The sequence below is a fragment of the Oncorhynchus masou genome, chromosome 5, assembly GCF_036934945.1.
Source record: "Oncorhynchus masou masou isolate Uvic2021 chromosome 5, UVic_Omas_1.1, whole genome shotgun sequence".
Taxonomy (NCBI): domain Eukaryota; kingdom Metazoa; phylum Chordata; class Actinopteri; order Salmoniformes; family Salmonidae; genus Oncorhynchus; species Oncorhynchus masou.
This window is the reverse complement of record NC_088216.1, coordinates 46,571,163-46,586,810: the sequence shown is the minus strand read 5'-3', so window position 1 is coordinate 46,586,810 and position 15,648 is coordinate 46,571,163. Positions and strand designations below refer to the sequence as shown.

The 15,648-nt window shown below is 40.6% G+C and overlaps 1 protein-coding gene across 1 annotated transcript; it reads left to right on the top strand.

Moving 5' to 3' along the window:
- Positions 1–18: 18 nt before the first annotated feature.
- On the top strand, positions 19–13,679 carry LOC135529137 (uncharacterized). Its single transcript, XM_064958018.1, has 19 exons — positions 19–75; positions 353–599; positions 1,864–2,175; positions 2,903–3,211; positions 4,256–4,318; positions 4,424–4,477; positions 4,718–4,765; positions 8,625–8,642; positions 8,767–8,814; positions 9,007–9,060; positions 9,156–9,212; positions 9,904–9,996; positions 10,159–10,177; positions 10,288–10,319; positions 10,430–10,534; positions 10,815–10,843; positions 10,953–11,019; positions 11,430–11,470; positions 11,615–13,679. The coding sequence occupies exons 1-19, from the start codon at positions 19–21 to the stop codon at positions 11,705–11,707; spliced, it is 1,746 nt and encodes a 581-aa protein (XP_064814090.1). The 3' UTR covers positions 11,708–13,679.
- The last annotated feature ends 1,969 nt before the right edge of the window (positions 13,680–15,648 follow it).

Sequence of the window (15,648 nt, the reverse complement as noted above, 5' to 3'; positions counted from 1 at the left end):
TCCCAAACCAGTAACAAAATGCTCAGTTCCTCTGTCCTCTCAGAGCTTCCTCAACACAATCTGGAATATTTCTATGTATGTTGCAATAAGCCACTACTTAAAACAATATATACTTCATACTATAATTATATGTAGGAATGGGCCTTATTATCAAAAACCTTTAGTCTAAATAACATGAAGATAAATGTTTTTAGACATTAAATGTTGATAGATTTACTTGATTTTATAGACATATTTAAATCCAATTGAATGGTTGTTAGTACATTTCTCAAAACAAGTCAAACATTTGAAATACTCCTCTCTTCTGATCTTACAGGCCCTCCTCTTCCCAGGTTGACGGTGAGTCCTGCAGTCATCAGAGAGAGACTCAGTTCAGCTGAGCTGTGAGACTCCTCCATCCGTCTCCGTGTCTCAGTGTTATCTCTTCACTGAGAAGGGAGACTATAAACCATCCTGTCGGCAGACACTCACAGGGACTGAGCTCCTCTCGTGGTCAGATCAACGTTCACCTGCTGTGGTCAACGTGAGATGTTACTACTACGCTATTGGTAGTTCTTCCCCATCCTCTCACAGTGACCCTGGCTCAGTAACTGTCCAAGGTAAGCAGGTTATTTACATCATTGTGAACATAACCCTCCTATTACATATTACCATATTCTGAGATTCAATCAGCAACAATACATTAACCTGCAACAATATCATTCTGATTTCAAAGACAATGTTTCACAAAATTATTTACTGTCTTTTTACAATCTAGAAGTAATTTGTGTGATGAGTCATGTTCTTGAAATGCTCACGTCTGTTACACATGAAGATTTTATGTACATAGTAATCTGTTGAATATTAGATTAACATACTAATTCCCTCTGAACTCACAGTCCCTCCTCAGCTGACAGTGAGTCCTGAAGTCATCAGGGATACGGACACAGTTCAGCTGAGATGTCACACTTCTCAATCTACCTCTGTGTCTCAGTGTTACTTCTACATAGCGGAAAGACAACATCTCCAATATCCTACATCCTGTCAGCAGTCACTCACAGGGACCAAGCTGCTTGAATGGGCAGGTCATGGTCCAACCACCAAGGTCAACATGAGATGTATCTACTATGCTGTAGAGATGTCTATCTACTCTCCTTACAGTGACCCTGTCTCAGTCACTCTCCTGGGTAAGCAGGGTAGTTTATGTATTATTATACCCCAGTGTTTTTCTATTCTGGTCCAAGATTAACACACCAGATTATTTTATATTATTTATATAATATACATTTTAAATACTGGCTGAAGTAATAAGAGATGAAGTTATGCACTTTTAGATTTTAGGGTTTATTATTTCATCCGATGTATTTTAGCAAACTGTTGAGTGGTTTACTTCCTGATTCTGATATTACAGACCTCCCTCAGCCCAGGCTGACAGTGAGTTCTACAGTCAACAGAGAGAGAGACTCAGTTCAGCTGAGCTGTGACTCTCCTCCATCTGTCTCTGTGGCTCAGTGTTTCTTCTACACAGAGGTGAAAAATCCTAAACCCTCACCCTGTATGAGGTCACTCACGGGGCTGAGCTGCTCTCGTGGGCAGGTGAACGTTTACCTGCTGAGGTCAAACTGAGATGTTTTTACACAGTAGAGAATCACTATCCATCGATGCACAGTCATCCTGCGCCTATCACTATTCTTGGTAAAATAGTATTATTATTATGAATACACTGATCTGATTGGCTCACTGTAATCAGATTGGAATATGTAATGTCATGCTAACATATACAGACTCTTTAGTTCTTACTCTTTTCATTATCTGGTAAAGAAAGAGGTGTGTATTCTCATTAAGCTAAAGTAATGGACAGTTATTGATGTGTCCTCCTCACAGGTAAACTGCAGAAACCAGACATTAGTGTCAATGACGAATCTTCTCATGACATCACTATTGCCTGTGTACTTCCTGAGTCTGTCAGTGATGGTCATAGCTGTAACCTGTACACTGGAGACCAGCCTCAGGCCTACAAAGAGGTTTTGGTGAGGAGATTTAACGCAGCATCATCCAAACTATTCTGTACCTTCAGTGTTACTAAGAATGATCTGTTCAGGCATCTGCAGTTGGAGAGAGATGTGAGCTGTGACTATAGAGTGAACACAGGATCACACTCTCTGTCTCCCCGCAGTGATAAATACATAATTACTGGTAAGATACTTACACAAACAAATACAGAAATATGTATTATATGTAAAAAATTTAAGTTTAGAATGGTATGGGCAAAAACTGGTTGAATCAATGTTGTTTTCACGCCATTTCAACAAAAAAATATACATGTATAAATATGTTTTTCCTTCTGATGACATTAAATCAACGTGGAAAATGTATTGGATTTGCTGAAATAATTTGGGGGAAATTTGTCTTTTTTTTCACCCAACTTAAAAAAGAAAGTAAAAATTGTATTATTTTTACTCCCCTTTTTCTCCCCAATTTCGTGGTGTCCAATTGTTAATCTTTACTGTCTTGTCTCATCGCTACAACTCCCGCACGGACTAGGGAGAGGCGAAGGTCGAGAGCCATGCGTCCTCCACACACACTCCTGCATCCAACCCGGAAGCCAGCCGCACCAATGTGTCGGAGGAACCACCGTGCGCCTACCAACCTGGTCAGCGTGCTCTGCGCCCGGCCCGCCACAGGAGTCGCTAGTGCGAGATGAGACAAGGATATCCCTTCCGGTCAAACCCTCCCTAACCCGGACGACGCTAGGCCAATTGTGCGCCGCCCCAAAATAGTTATACAAATCATAAGTCCATGTCATGTTTATCATCATCATGATTTGACTTTGCATAGTGAAAGACTGCGGGCTCTACAGTATATTGTTATGTGCAGAATAGTGTGCCTTGTACTTCATTAAGTCGTTGTCCTCTCCCAACAGGTCAGAAACCAAATATTACAGTCAGTCTGAAAGGGAACCTCATCCTCACCTGTTTAATTCCTGGCTCTGTCAGTAATGACACCACCTGTAACCTGTATGTTGGAGAGAAGAGTAAGTGTCTTTTTAGAGCACAAATCAGGAAGAAGAAACACAAAGATTCCGAATGCTGGTTCTGTCAATTCTCTGCGGCTGAGAGTGATCTGATCAGTTGTCTACAGTCAGTGAGGCGTAAGGAGGTGAGCTGTGACTACAGAGCGAGCTCAGGACCAAACTCTCTCTCTCCACGCAGTGATTGGAACAGCTTTACATGTGAGTCATTATCTATACAATAATAATCTATCAGTGCAGCAGGTCTTCATGTTCTGACTCCCCTTACATTTTTTAGTATGACTATATTCATTCTGACCCTCCGTCCCTCTGTCCCTCCATCCCTCACTCACTCACTCACTCACTCACTCACTCACTCACTCAATCACTCAATCACTCAATCACTCAATCACTCAATCACTCACTCTTCGCTCGCTCCTTCGAGCACAGCACCTTGACATATGGATCTCTACACTGTCTTATTCTGGGCCAGGTCCCAGGCTGATCTGGTGTTGAGTCCCAGGTTGTGTAGGTCGTCCCCCAACTGGCCGGACAACCTGGCTCTCGGTCTTCCTCTTGGGTGTGACCAGTTGGGGGAATGCCCCCTGAGGATGAGGGCAGGCAGGGAGCTACTGCCACCAAATAACATTCTGGCCCATTTCCAAACCCAAAGTGGTGGTAAATCTAGTGGGAGTTCACATCATTGATCCAACAACTACACAGACAACCTCTACAGCAGGGAGACAAAAGGGGGTTAGCTTTGGTAATGTGTAGCTGTTAGAATGTCTTTCTCTGTAGTTCATTGTGTTAATAATGGAGGATGTTGTTAAGAACACTTTACAGTAGAAACCTTATGTAATTTGTTCATAGATATGAAACCAGTCTCATCACCAACGCCTGGAATCATTTCCACAAGAATTACAAATTATTTTTTGAACTGGTTCAGTGTTTAGATCATGTCTGTACACTGTTCAGCTTCAGCTGTTAGTTACATGGGGACCTTATTCTAGGAAGCTGATAACAACAATCAACACCTTATCTGTCCTGAAAGACTTGATCACCTTATGAATTGGTCTTATCATCTCTATAATGAGGAGAAATATAATCTACCAGGGCAGGAAGCAATCTGTCCGTAGTGATTTTATAGTCCTTCTTTTCCCACTTTGAATAGACAAGTCATGAAGGTATTTCAAAGGCCAACAACACCATGATGATCATTAATACAATCATGAATAAAATGCTAATTTCATTAATGTGTTTTCTCAGTGGGTTTGACTCCAGATCCTAGATCTACTTTGCCTCACAGCACGACAGTGAGTCCTACAGAAGGTGTGTTGGGCCTCTAATTGACCATCTCTGCAAATACCAATTGTAGTCAAGGGTTTAGATTAATGCTTTATCTTATTCTTGTGTCATCATATTGCTTCCCACTAGTTTTGACTGTTACTTCTACTTTGATCCTAGACACCACAGTGAGACCAACTACCAGTAAGTAGATCCACTCATTTTAACTGACATGTATATTTTTTGTTTACATTAATTCACTAAAGCTCCATCTGATTTATGAATTGACCCATTCATAGCTGCTGTAATTTCGTCTAGATTTGTGCACTTTTAGTCCATCTGATTTGTAGGTAATGTGTAGTGTACTTCTCTCTTTCTGCTTATTGAATGACCTAATAAATTAAATGAATTTACATTTGTTATTGTGTAATCTCCTTTCACCAGGTTTGACCTCTCCTTTGACCCCCAGCACAGCAGTGAATCCTACATCAGGTGAGTTGGTCATCTTTCTCTAGTTAGCAGATAGGACCTAAACAAATAGACTAGCTTTATTGAACCCAGGTTTTAACTCACAAATTTCCCCTGATTAAAAAAAGATGTTGATATTTCATTAATTAAACCCTTTTGTGACTAGGGGGCAGTATTTTCATTTTTGGAAAAATAACGTTCCCGTAGTAAACGGGATATTTTGTCAGGACAAGATGCTAGAATATGCATATAATTGACAGCTTAGGATAGGAAACGAAACACTCTAAAGTTTCCAAAACTGTAAAAATATTGTCTGTGAGTATAACAGAACTGATGTTGCAGGCGAAAACCTGAGAAAAATCCAATCCGGAAGTGCCTCATGTTTTGAAAGCGCTGCGTTCCAATGCGTCCCTATTGAGCAGTGAATGGGCTATCAACCAGATTACTTTTCCTCCGTATTCCCCAAGGTGTCTACAGCATTGTTACGTAGTTTTACGCATTTATGTTGAAGAATACCCGTAAACGGCTACATTGCGCAACTGGTCACCTGATGCTCCCAGAGAGATTCTCGCGTAAAATACAGAGGTAGCCATTATTCCAATCGGTCCTACTGAAAAACTAATTGTCCCGGTGGATATATTATCGAATAGATATTTGAAAAACACCTTGAGGATTGATTGTAAACAACGTTTGCCATGTTTCTGTCGATATTATGGAGCTAATTTGGAATATTGTTCTGCGTTTTCGTGACTGCAAGTTGTCACCTGATGCTCCCAGAGAGATTCTCGCGTAAAATACAGAGGTAGCCATTATTCAAATCGGTCTGACTGAAAAACGAATTGTCCCGGTGGATATATTATCGAATAGATATTTGAAAAACACCTTGAGGATTGATTGTAAACAACGTTTGCCATGTTTATGTCAATATTATGGAGCTAATTTGGAATATTTTTCGGCGTTTTCGTGACTGCAAAAAAAAAACTCAATCAGGACTTACCAGTGACTCGCTCAATACTGAAGTGGTCAGATGACACGCATGCTAAGCTAAAAGACTGTTTTTCTAACACAGACTGGAATATGTTTTGGGATTCATCCAATGGCATTATGGAGTATACCACATCAATCACCGACTTCATCTGAACGTACATATGCCATCCAGAAGCCATGGATTTCAGGCAACATCCGCACTGAGCAAAAAGCTAGAGCTGCCTCTTTCAAGGAGCGGGACACTAATCCGGATGCTTATAAGAAATCCTCCTATGCCCTCCGACAAACCACCAAACAGGCAAAGCATTAATACAGGGCTAAGATTGAATCCAACTACACTGGCTCTGATGCTCGTCGGATAAAGCAGGCTTGCAAACAATTCTTCTACGGATTACAAAGGGAAATCCAACTGTGAGCTGCCCAGTGACGAAAGCCTACCAAACGAGCTAAATCCCTTCTATGCTTGCTTCAAGGCAAGCAACACTGAACCATGCATGAGATCGCCAGCTGTTTCGGACGACTGTGAGATCACGCTCTCCGTAGCTGATGTGAGTAAGACATTTAAACAGGTCAACATTCACAAGGCTGCAGGGCCACACAGATTTCCAGAATGCATATTGAGAACATGCACTGACCAACTGGCAAGTGTCTTCACTAACATTTTCAACCTCTCCCTGACCGAGTCTGTAATAACGACATGTTCAAGTAGACCACCATAGTCCCTGTGCCCAAGAATGCCAAGGTAATCTGCTTAATCAAATCAAATGTATTTACATAGCCCTTCGTACATCAGCTGATATCTCAAAGTCCTTTACAGAAATAACTACTTGCCAGTAGCACTCACATCGGTAGCCATGACGTGCTTTCAAAAGCTGGTCATGGCTCACATCAACACCATCATCCCACCGTCTCCACACCGCATTTTCACACCTGGACAAAATGAACACCTATGTGAGAATGCTGTTTGTTGACTAAAGCTCAGCGTTCAACACCATAGTTCCCCTTAAAGCTTATCACTAAGCTAAGTACCCAGGGCCTAAAATCCTCCCTCTGCAACTGGATCCTGGACTTCCTGACGAGCCGCCCCAAGGTTGTAAGGGTAGGCAACAAAAAAATCTGCCTCATTGATACTCAACACAGGGGGAAGTCAAATGTGCGTGTTGAGTCCCCTCATGTACTACCTGTTCACCCACGTCTGCGTGGTCATGCACGTCTCCAACACCGTCATTAACTTTGCCGACGACACAATGGTGACATTGATGAGACAGCCTATAGGGAGGAGGTCAGAGACCTGGCAGTGTGATGCCAAGACAACAAGCGCTTCCTCAGCCCCCCCCATTCACATCAACAGGGCTGTAGTTCGAGAGCTTCAACTTCCTTTGTGTCCACATCACTAACAAACTATCATGGTCCAAACACAGCAAGACAGTCGTGAAGGCGGCATGACAATGCCTATCCCCTCTCAGGAGACCGAAAAGATTTGGCATGGGTCCTCAGAGCCTCAAAAAGTTATAGAGCTGCACCATAGAGAGCATCCTGACTGATTGCATCACCGCTTGGATTGGCAACTAATCGGCATCCGACCGCAAAGGTTAGTGCGTACGGCCCAGGACATCTCTTGGGACAAGATTCCTGCCATCCAGGACATCTATATCAGGCGGGGTCAGAGCAAGACCCTTAAAATTGTCAAAGACTCCAGCCACCCAAGTCATGAACTGTTCTCTCTGCTACTGCATGGCAAGTGGTACTGGATTGCCAAGTCCAGGTCCAAAAGGCTCCTTAACAGCTTCTACCCCCAAGCTATAAGACTGCTGAAGAGTTAATGAAATGGCTAACCAGACTATTTGCATTGACCCCCTTTTTTAATTCTGCTGCTACTCTTTGTTTATTACCTATAAATAGTCACTTTACACCTTCCTACGTATACATATTACCTGAATTTCCTCCTTTATATTGCCTCGCTATTGTTATTTTATTGTGTTGCTTTTTTTTAAAGTTTTAAAAATTAAACAAAGGTAGCAAATATTTTCTTACATTAAAACAATGCATTGTTGATAGTAAGTGTTTCATGGTAAGGTTGTATTGTAACACCTGTTGTATTCGGTGTATGTGCATAACGATGGTCATTATGGCCAAACAGTTACATTTTTCTTTCATCAGACCAGGGGATATTTCTCCAAAAAGTACGATCTTTGTCCCCATGTGCAGTTCCAAACCATAGTCTGGCTTTTTTATGGCGTTATTGGAGCAATGGCTTCTTCCTTGCTGAGCGACCTTTCAGGTTATGTTGATATAGGACTCATTTTACTGTGGATAAATATTATTTTGTACCTGTTTTCTCCAGCATCTTCACAAGGTCCTTTGCTGTTGTTCTGGGATTGATTTACACTTTTCGCACCAAAGTACGTTCATCTCCAGGAGACCGAATGTGTCTCCTTCCTGAGCGGTATGACGGCTGTGTGGTCCCATGGTGTTTATACTTGCGTACTATTATTTGTACAGATGAACGTGGTACCTTCAGGGGTTTGGAAATTGCTCCCAAGGATGAGCCAGACTTGTGAAGGTCTCCAATTTTTCTTTAAGGTCTTGGCTGATTTCTTTTGCTTTTCCAATGATGTCAAGCAAATAGGCACTGAGTTTGAAGGTAGGCCTTGTAATACATCCACAGGTACACCTCCAATTGACCCAGATGATGTCAATTAGCCTATCAGAAGCTTCTAAAGCCATGGCATCATTTTCTGGAATTTTCCAAGCTGTTTAAAGGCACAGTCAACTTAGTGTATGTAAACTTCTGACCCACTTGAAAGCCTCGTTATTGTTATTTTATTGTTACTTATTTAAATGTTTTTTATTTGATTTATTTAGAGTTTTTTAGCAAATATTTTCTTACTTTCAGCAATGCAGTGTTTTAAAGGTAAGTGTTTCATGGTAAGGTTGTATTGTAACACCTGTTGTATTCAGAGCATGTGACACAAAAACATTTTATTTTATTTGATATGAAACAAATGTACATTTCTCTTCTCATCTCTTCTCACCAGGTTTGACCTCTCCTTTGGCCCCCAGCACAGCAGTGAATCCTACATCAGGTGTGTTGGTCATCTTTAGTTCGTAAAACTGAAAATAATTTAATGATTTTATCTTACCCAGGTCTTTGTATACATTTTTTGAATCACAAATGTGCCTAATTACTAGAAATTAGGTTGATATTGGATTGATTAAATCATCCCATAAAGATACCTTATTGTATAACCAGATCCAATGACTTTGCTTTGCACCAGATTTGACTGTTAGTCCTACTTTGACAACTGACACACCAACGAGTCCAACTGAAAGTGAGTATGGCCACACGATTTTTGTTTATTGGTGTTGACTAAGTTGTGATGTGTGTTAACTGTTAACAAACTGTCTCTATCTTTTATGCACACAGGAGGTCAAAGCTCCACAGACAGCGTTGTGAATTCAAACAGTCAAAAAAGAGTTTGGGGTAAGTGTCCTTATTTAGTAATTCCACAGCAAAAGTGAGCTTGTCTTTTTCTGCTAGCTCTGACTTTGCTGATAACTACTTTGTTGAGGGAAAATGTACTTGTTGTGATTGTGATATGTTGTTGCCTCACCAAGCTATCTTCAAATGAATACACGTAAGTCGCTCTTGATAAGAGCCTCTGCTAAATTGCATGTCGCGGAAATTACCATCAGGGACACCTGAAGTCAATATTAAATGAATAATTATTTATTATCAACAAGCTGGAGAGGCTCCAACAAACTTAATGTACCATAGTACACGTTGGTCAGGAGATCCACCGGGATGTCCCATTAGTTGTCTTATATACTGCTTAAACAGACAAGTTATATTTGCAAGATTTAGCTTATTCATAATTCATAATTAATTCATCATTAACATTTAGTTCATGGATTCCTCCCAGTCACGATCAATCAGTCAGTTGCATGGACCCAGTCCAATTGGTTATTAGAAACGCACAAACATAACATTTTCCTTCACAGACTCAAATGTAAAACGCTTAGCTGACTAGTTGTCTTTTCTCACATATATGAAAACAGAAACGTTTACAAAGACTACTAATAAAGTGGTATTCTAACACCTGTCTACAATTGAAGTATTTACATTTGGATTAAGAGCTAATGACCTCTCCTGATGACATCATGTCACCAAACAGCGGTGCAACTATGGCAGGCAGCAGTGGGTGTGGCTTCTGGAGTGGGCGTGTTCCTGATGGGATTGACAGTTGTCTATCTCTGCAGGAGGACCAGTGAGTACTTCTGATTCTGCATAACAAATAACTTGCAAACATTTTCATTCTCATATTAATGTAAGTGCCTTTGACATGGGTTAATCTTTCAACTCCTTTTGGTGATATTGTGTAGTGTAGGCTATATTCAATATCATTCATTTAGCCTCATTTGTTTTTCAGAGAAAACCAATTCTCTGAGGTAAGAATTCCCTTGTGAATATGATGCAGATTGTATCAACCTTTAGTTCTGTATTGTCCATGATGAGATTTTCTGACCACAACCTTCTTATATACTGTTATGTTGTACAGCCCTACAGCCAGACAGGATGAACACAGCCAATGTATGTTCCAAACAAAATACATCAAACATACACACACTACAAACACAACTATACATATGCATGTCCAAACACTTATCCTAATTTAATTTTTAATTTTGTTTCCGTTGTAGGTGATTTGGTGATGGGAGCTATGAGCAGTGCAGTCATGTTGGATTCAAGGGATGCTGGGATCAATTCTCTCATCACCTCTGTACCGTCCACATTTTTGCACTCAGGTGAGTTTGTAACAGAATGTCTTCTGTCCCTGTCTTCCTGACATGGGAAGTGAATTTGGGACCCTCAGCACAATAACACTTAATCACTCAATGCCAACCTTACTAACTTACATTTTTAGTCAGAGCATCTTGAAAGCGTGAGAACAGAGCTGTCAGTCTCCAGGGTGGTTTGAGTCAGGAGGAGAAGTGTGAAGTGACATCAAGCCCTGTTATTTTCACTTCTTCTGACCCCCCCCCCCAACCTCTTACTTGTGGCTTTGTCTCTCTCTGTGAAATGCAGGTCCTGTGCAGCAATCTGCAAATGAAGATGTAAGTACAGCACAAATAATAGCCTTGGATATAGATACAAACTTGTATCAGACAGTCTGACAGACAGTCTGAGGGATAATAAGGATCTTTCTCTCTCTCTTTCCTCCAGGCTGATTCAGAGAATGCAGGGGTCTACAGCCGGATCACTTATGTACCATCCAGAACTTTACCATTAGGTTTGTCTATTTAACTCTGTCCTAATGTTTCATAACATGTAGGGCTTTTTATAGGACTCAACGTTGTTTAGGCTTGTTTGTTGGTCTGAGGTAGTCATATCAGTAAGCATGTATGTGTATAAGTTATACATAAGATAATGTGTTAGAGCATGAGAATAGAGCTGTAGGTCTACAAGATGGTTTGAGTCAGGAGGAGAAGTGTGAAGGGACATTAAGTACAGCAAAGTGACATGCAACCACACATCACTCACTCACTCACTCACCACCACCACCACCACTCACCACTCACCACCACCACTCACTCACCACCACCACCACTCACTCACTCACTCACTCACTCACTCACTCACTCACTCACTCACTCACTCACTCACTCACTCACTCACTCAGGATCCCTCTGTGTTGTACAGGTCATTTTGAAGAAAATGGAAAGTCATCTGAAAACGACAATGTAAGTTCAGAATCACCCACTGTGTTTGGTGAATGTGAACGGCTCTCAGTTTCAGATTGATGTTACATCCTTTTAAATTACATTACATTTACAGTACTGTAGAATTAAAGGACTGATGCTAAACTGCTTGTTTATTTTCTCTAGTCTGATATGTACCATGTATACAGCTCAATCCCCGACAGACCAGAAACCTCAGCCCAGCCGGATGGGTTTCACAGTCTTCTGCAGACACACTGAAACTACACCACTGGCTCTCTGTATGTCTCACAGAAAAGTGGTTTCTATCAGGATGTCCTTTATTTATCACACATCATGTTACTTTAAATAAGTAGCTAAAACATCTACCACAGTGCCGTTTCTGTTTATAAGCGACATACAGTAAGCAGCCGCTAGAGGCCCCTCCCCCCTCCAAAAACAACCGTAGGATAGTAGAATACACAACGTGCAGTTTCGAAATGTGGTTCTTCGTCAGAAGTTTTTCTCTTGTTATGTCAGTCACTGACAGTCACTCAATAAATCCCATGACAGCTAAGATTTTATAGATTGCTAGGCCCAGTTAGTCTTGCCAGCTATCTAAGCATTGTAGTAATGGCTGAATTACTGCCCAGGGGCCCTGACCTGCAGGGGGCCCCCAATAATTTTGTTAGTCACTCTCACTCAGATATCAAATGAACATAGCATAAGTCATGGCAAATGTTTAGAATTGCAGTAAATTAGCTTTAAAACCGAATGTTATTATTTCAACGACAATGGCATACTGTGTTGAATTGCAGGACATTAAGTTCTCTCCGCCCCATGGCAAAATGAGTAGAATTGCAGGACATTAACTTTAAAGCTCCAAATGTTTCTCTTCACCGCCATGAGCGGGGCCACTAAAATGTTTTATCGGTGAGGTGGGCAAATCTCGCTTAGGGCCCTCAAAATGCTTGGAACTGACGTAATTTACTGTATCACACATTGAAACCTGGATTGTGTTACATGCCTATCCATAATATCTGTTAATATGTTAGTATTTTTATTTGGGGATTTTGGAGGTGTCCGGGGCATACTCCCCTTTAAATATTTTTAAGTAAATGCCCAAATAAATATACACTGTATTTATATATATTCTGTCATCTGTGTGATACCTCCTTCCATAACGGTTTGATAAAATTTACTAAATAAAATATATTTGTGATCAAAATCGATAGATACAGACAATTAAAAATCAATAAATATATAACATTCACACAATGCAAAAAACAGGTAAATAGGAAATTAAGATCAATTCATTGAAATTAAGTCATTAAGATCCAAAGTGGTATTATTGATAAGACATTTTTCTTGGTGAAATTCATCTTGTGTTTAAATATGCTTATTATATAAGGCCCCCCCCCCCCCCACACACATAAAAACTGGGGAAAAAGTCTGTTAACTTTTGGTGCAAAAATTGTTAAATTATCAACCCCAAAAGCCTGATCTTATAGCAAAAGTATTGATATTGATATTTCCCACATACTTTGTTACAAGCTACAAAATATAACATTTTGGTTTTAAAAATGTTTACATTGTTGGTAAAACTGAAAAATATAGATGACCTAAATGCTATTCAAATCTCCAAACTTCTCCATGTTTACTTGTTATTTTCCAAGTTCCCAGATGAATTTAAACTTACTCAGAACATCAGTCGCTCCTACAATGTGCAGTGTTGTAGACACATTCTAGCCTTGAAGTCCAATGACTGCGGAGTGGTTAAGATGTAAACGGTGTGAGAACACAACTTCATTACATTGTTTTCCAGTTACCATGAGCTTACATTCTGTTTCGATGCACACTTGAGCCCAGCGGTCAGGGATTATGGTGATGGCTTTGTTTGTTGAAAAGGGGTGGCTCCCCTTCCCCTCCCATATACACTGTACACACTGTGCATAGATATTTCTATTGTGTTATTGACTGTACGTTTGTTTATGTGTAACTGTGTTTTTGTTGCACTGCTTGGCTTTATCTTGGCCAGATCGCAGTTGTAAATGAGAACTTGTTCTCAACTGGCCTACCTGGTTAAATAAAGGTGAAATAAAATAAAATATAAAATAAATCCCTCTTCAATGAGACCTTTAAGTTACAGTAAATACAAATCCTATGTATTTTTGTTTTTTTTTCAAATCCTCCATTTGAAATGCTCTCTTCTGTAAAACCAAAAAGTGAGAAGAATAAATTGAATACAACCATTCCCTCATCTTTGTTAGTATTTTACATGATTTGATTTTGATCTTGATTATTCAAGATAATGCAAATAATATGTACTGTTGTAAACGTCACATTTTCTGGCCAGTGGTAAAGATCAAGGTGCTATTTTTCTTTCAGTCCAGATACAGTGCATTTGGAAAGTATTCAGACCCCTGACTTTTTCCACATTTTGTTACGTTATAGCCTTATTGTAAAATGGATTAATTAGTCCGTCCCCCCATTAATCTACACTATCTTTCCAGAACGTCTCAAGCTCTGTTAGGCTGGATGGGGAGCGTCGCAGCTCAGCTATTATCAGATCTCTCCAGAGATGTTTGTTCGGGTTCAAGTCCGGGTTCTGGCTGGGCCGCTCAAGGACATTCAGAGACTTGTCCCAAAGCCACTCCTGCCCTGTCTTGGCTGTGTGCTTAAGGTCCTTATCCTAGTGGAAGGGAAACCGTCGCCCCAGTCTGAGGTCCTGAGTACTCTGGAGGAGGTTTTCATCAATAATCTCTCTGTACTTTGCTCTGTTCATCTTTCCCTCGATCCAGACTAGTGTCCCTGTCCCTGCTGCTGAAAAACATCCCCACGGCATGATGTTGCCACCACCATGCTTCACCATAGGTATTGTGCAAGGTCTCCTCCAGATGACGTGATGCTTGGCATTCATGCCAACGACTTCAATCTTGGGTTCATCAGACCAGAGATTCTTGTTCTTCGTGGTCTGAGAGTCCATAAGGTGCTGTTTGGCAAACTCTAAGCTGGCTGTCATGTGCCTTTTACTGAGCAGTGGCATCTGTCTAGCTACTCTACCATAAAGGCATGATTGGTGGAGTGCTGCAAAGATGGTTGTCTGTCTGGATGGTTCTCCCATCTCCACAGAGGAACTCTGGTGCTCTGTCAGAGTGACCATCAGGTTCTTGGTTACCTCTCGGACCAAGGCCCTTTTGCCCTGATTTTCCCAGAGACAGAATGCTTAGTCCTGGACTAAGAATATTATTCAAAGGACAATTTATAGATTATTTGTACTGTGGTTTGGTTCTACTGCGAGGGAGGTAAAGTGGCCTGCATTCTCCTGCAGCAGTCACACAGTCTACAGATCACATACCAACCAGTAAGTGTGTGCTGCCACGTATCCACACCTGCAATCAGGTGCACGAGTGCACACATGCACACGCACCCACACACACACACACACCACAGTCGGGTGGAAAGTTAGACGAGACTCTTGCCACATCCTGTCCTTCTGAAACTTCAGCCCATCATATTTCAGAGACCAGTTGTGTTGAGGAGATTGACAGAAGTACTGTTGAACCAAACCTCAGATACATCTAACTGAAACTATTCAAATACTTTACCAGACATTTTTAGCAAGATATAAAAAAACTCAACTAAATTCACTCCAAAATCACCATTATGAGAAATGTATTCATGCTTCTGACCATCACAACAAGCATCTCACGAGTGATGAAACCCCACTTGTCATGTTATATTTCCATGGAAATATTCAGTGTAGTTGTTTACTGCTTATGTATCTGCACCTCTTATCTTATTAAGCTAATAACTACAGTAGACAGGAAAAATATTGCCTCTAATGCACAATATGGAGAGTCATGTGGAGACACAGCAAGACAAAATCAAATCAAATTTTATTTGTCACATACACATGGTTAGCAGATGTTAATGCGAGTGTAGCGAAATGCTTGTGCTTCTAGTTCCGACAATGCAGTAATAACCAACAAGTAATCTAACTAACAATTCCTAATCTACTGTCTTATACACAGTGTAAGGGGATAAAGAATATGTACATAAAGATATATGAGTGAGTGATGGTACAGAGCAGCATAGGCAAGATACAGTAGATGGTATCGAGTACAGTATATACATGTGAGATGAGTATGTAAACAAAGTGGCATAGTTAAAGTGGCTAGTGATACATGTATTACATAAGGATGCAGTCGATGATATAGAGT

Bases quoted from the DNA above. Each gene is read 5' to 3' on its own strand.
- LOC135529137 (XM_064958018.1), top strand. From the start codon at position 19: ATGCTCAGTTCCTCTGTCCTCTCAGAGCTTCCTCAACACAATCTGGAA. The intron at 76-352 runs GTATGTTGCAAT...TGAGTCCTGCAG, and splicing joins ACAATCTGGAATATTTCTAT to TCATCAGAGAGAGACTCAGT. The intron at 10,844-10,952 runs GTAAGTACAGCA...TCTTTCCTCCAG, and splicing joins AGCAATCTGCAAATGAAGAT to GCTGATTCAGAGAATGCAGG.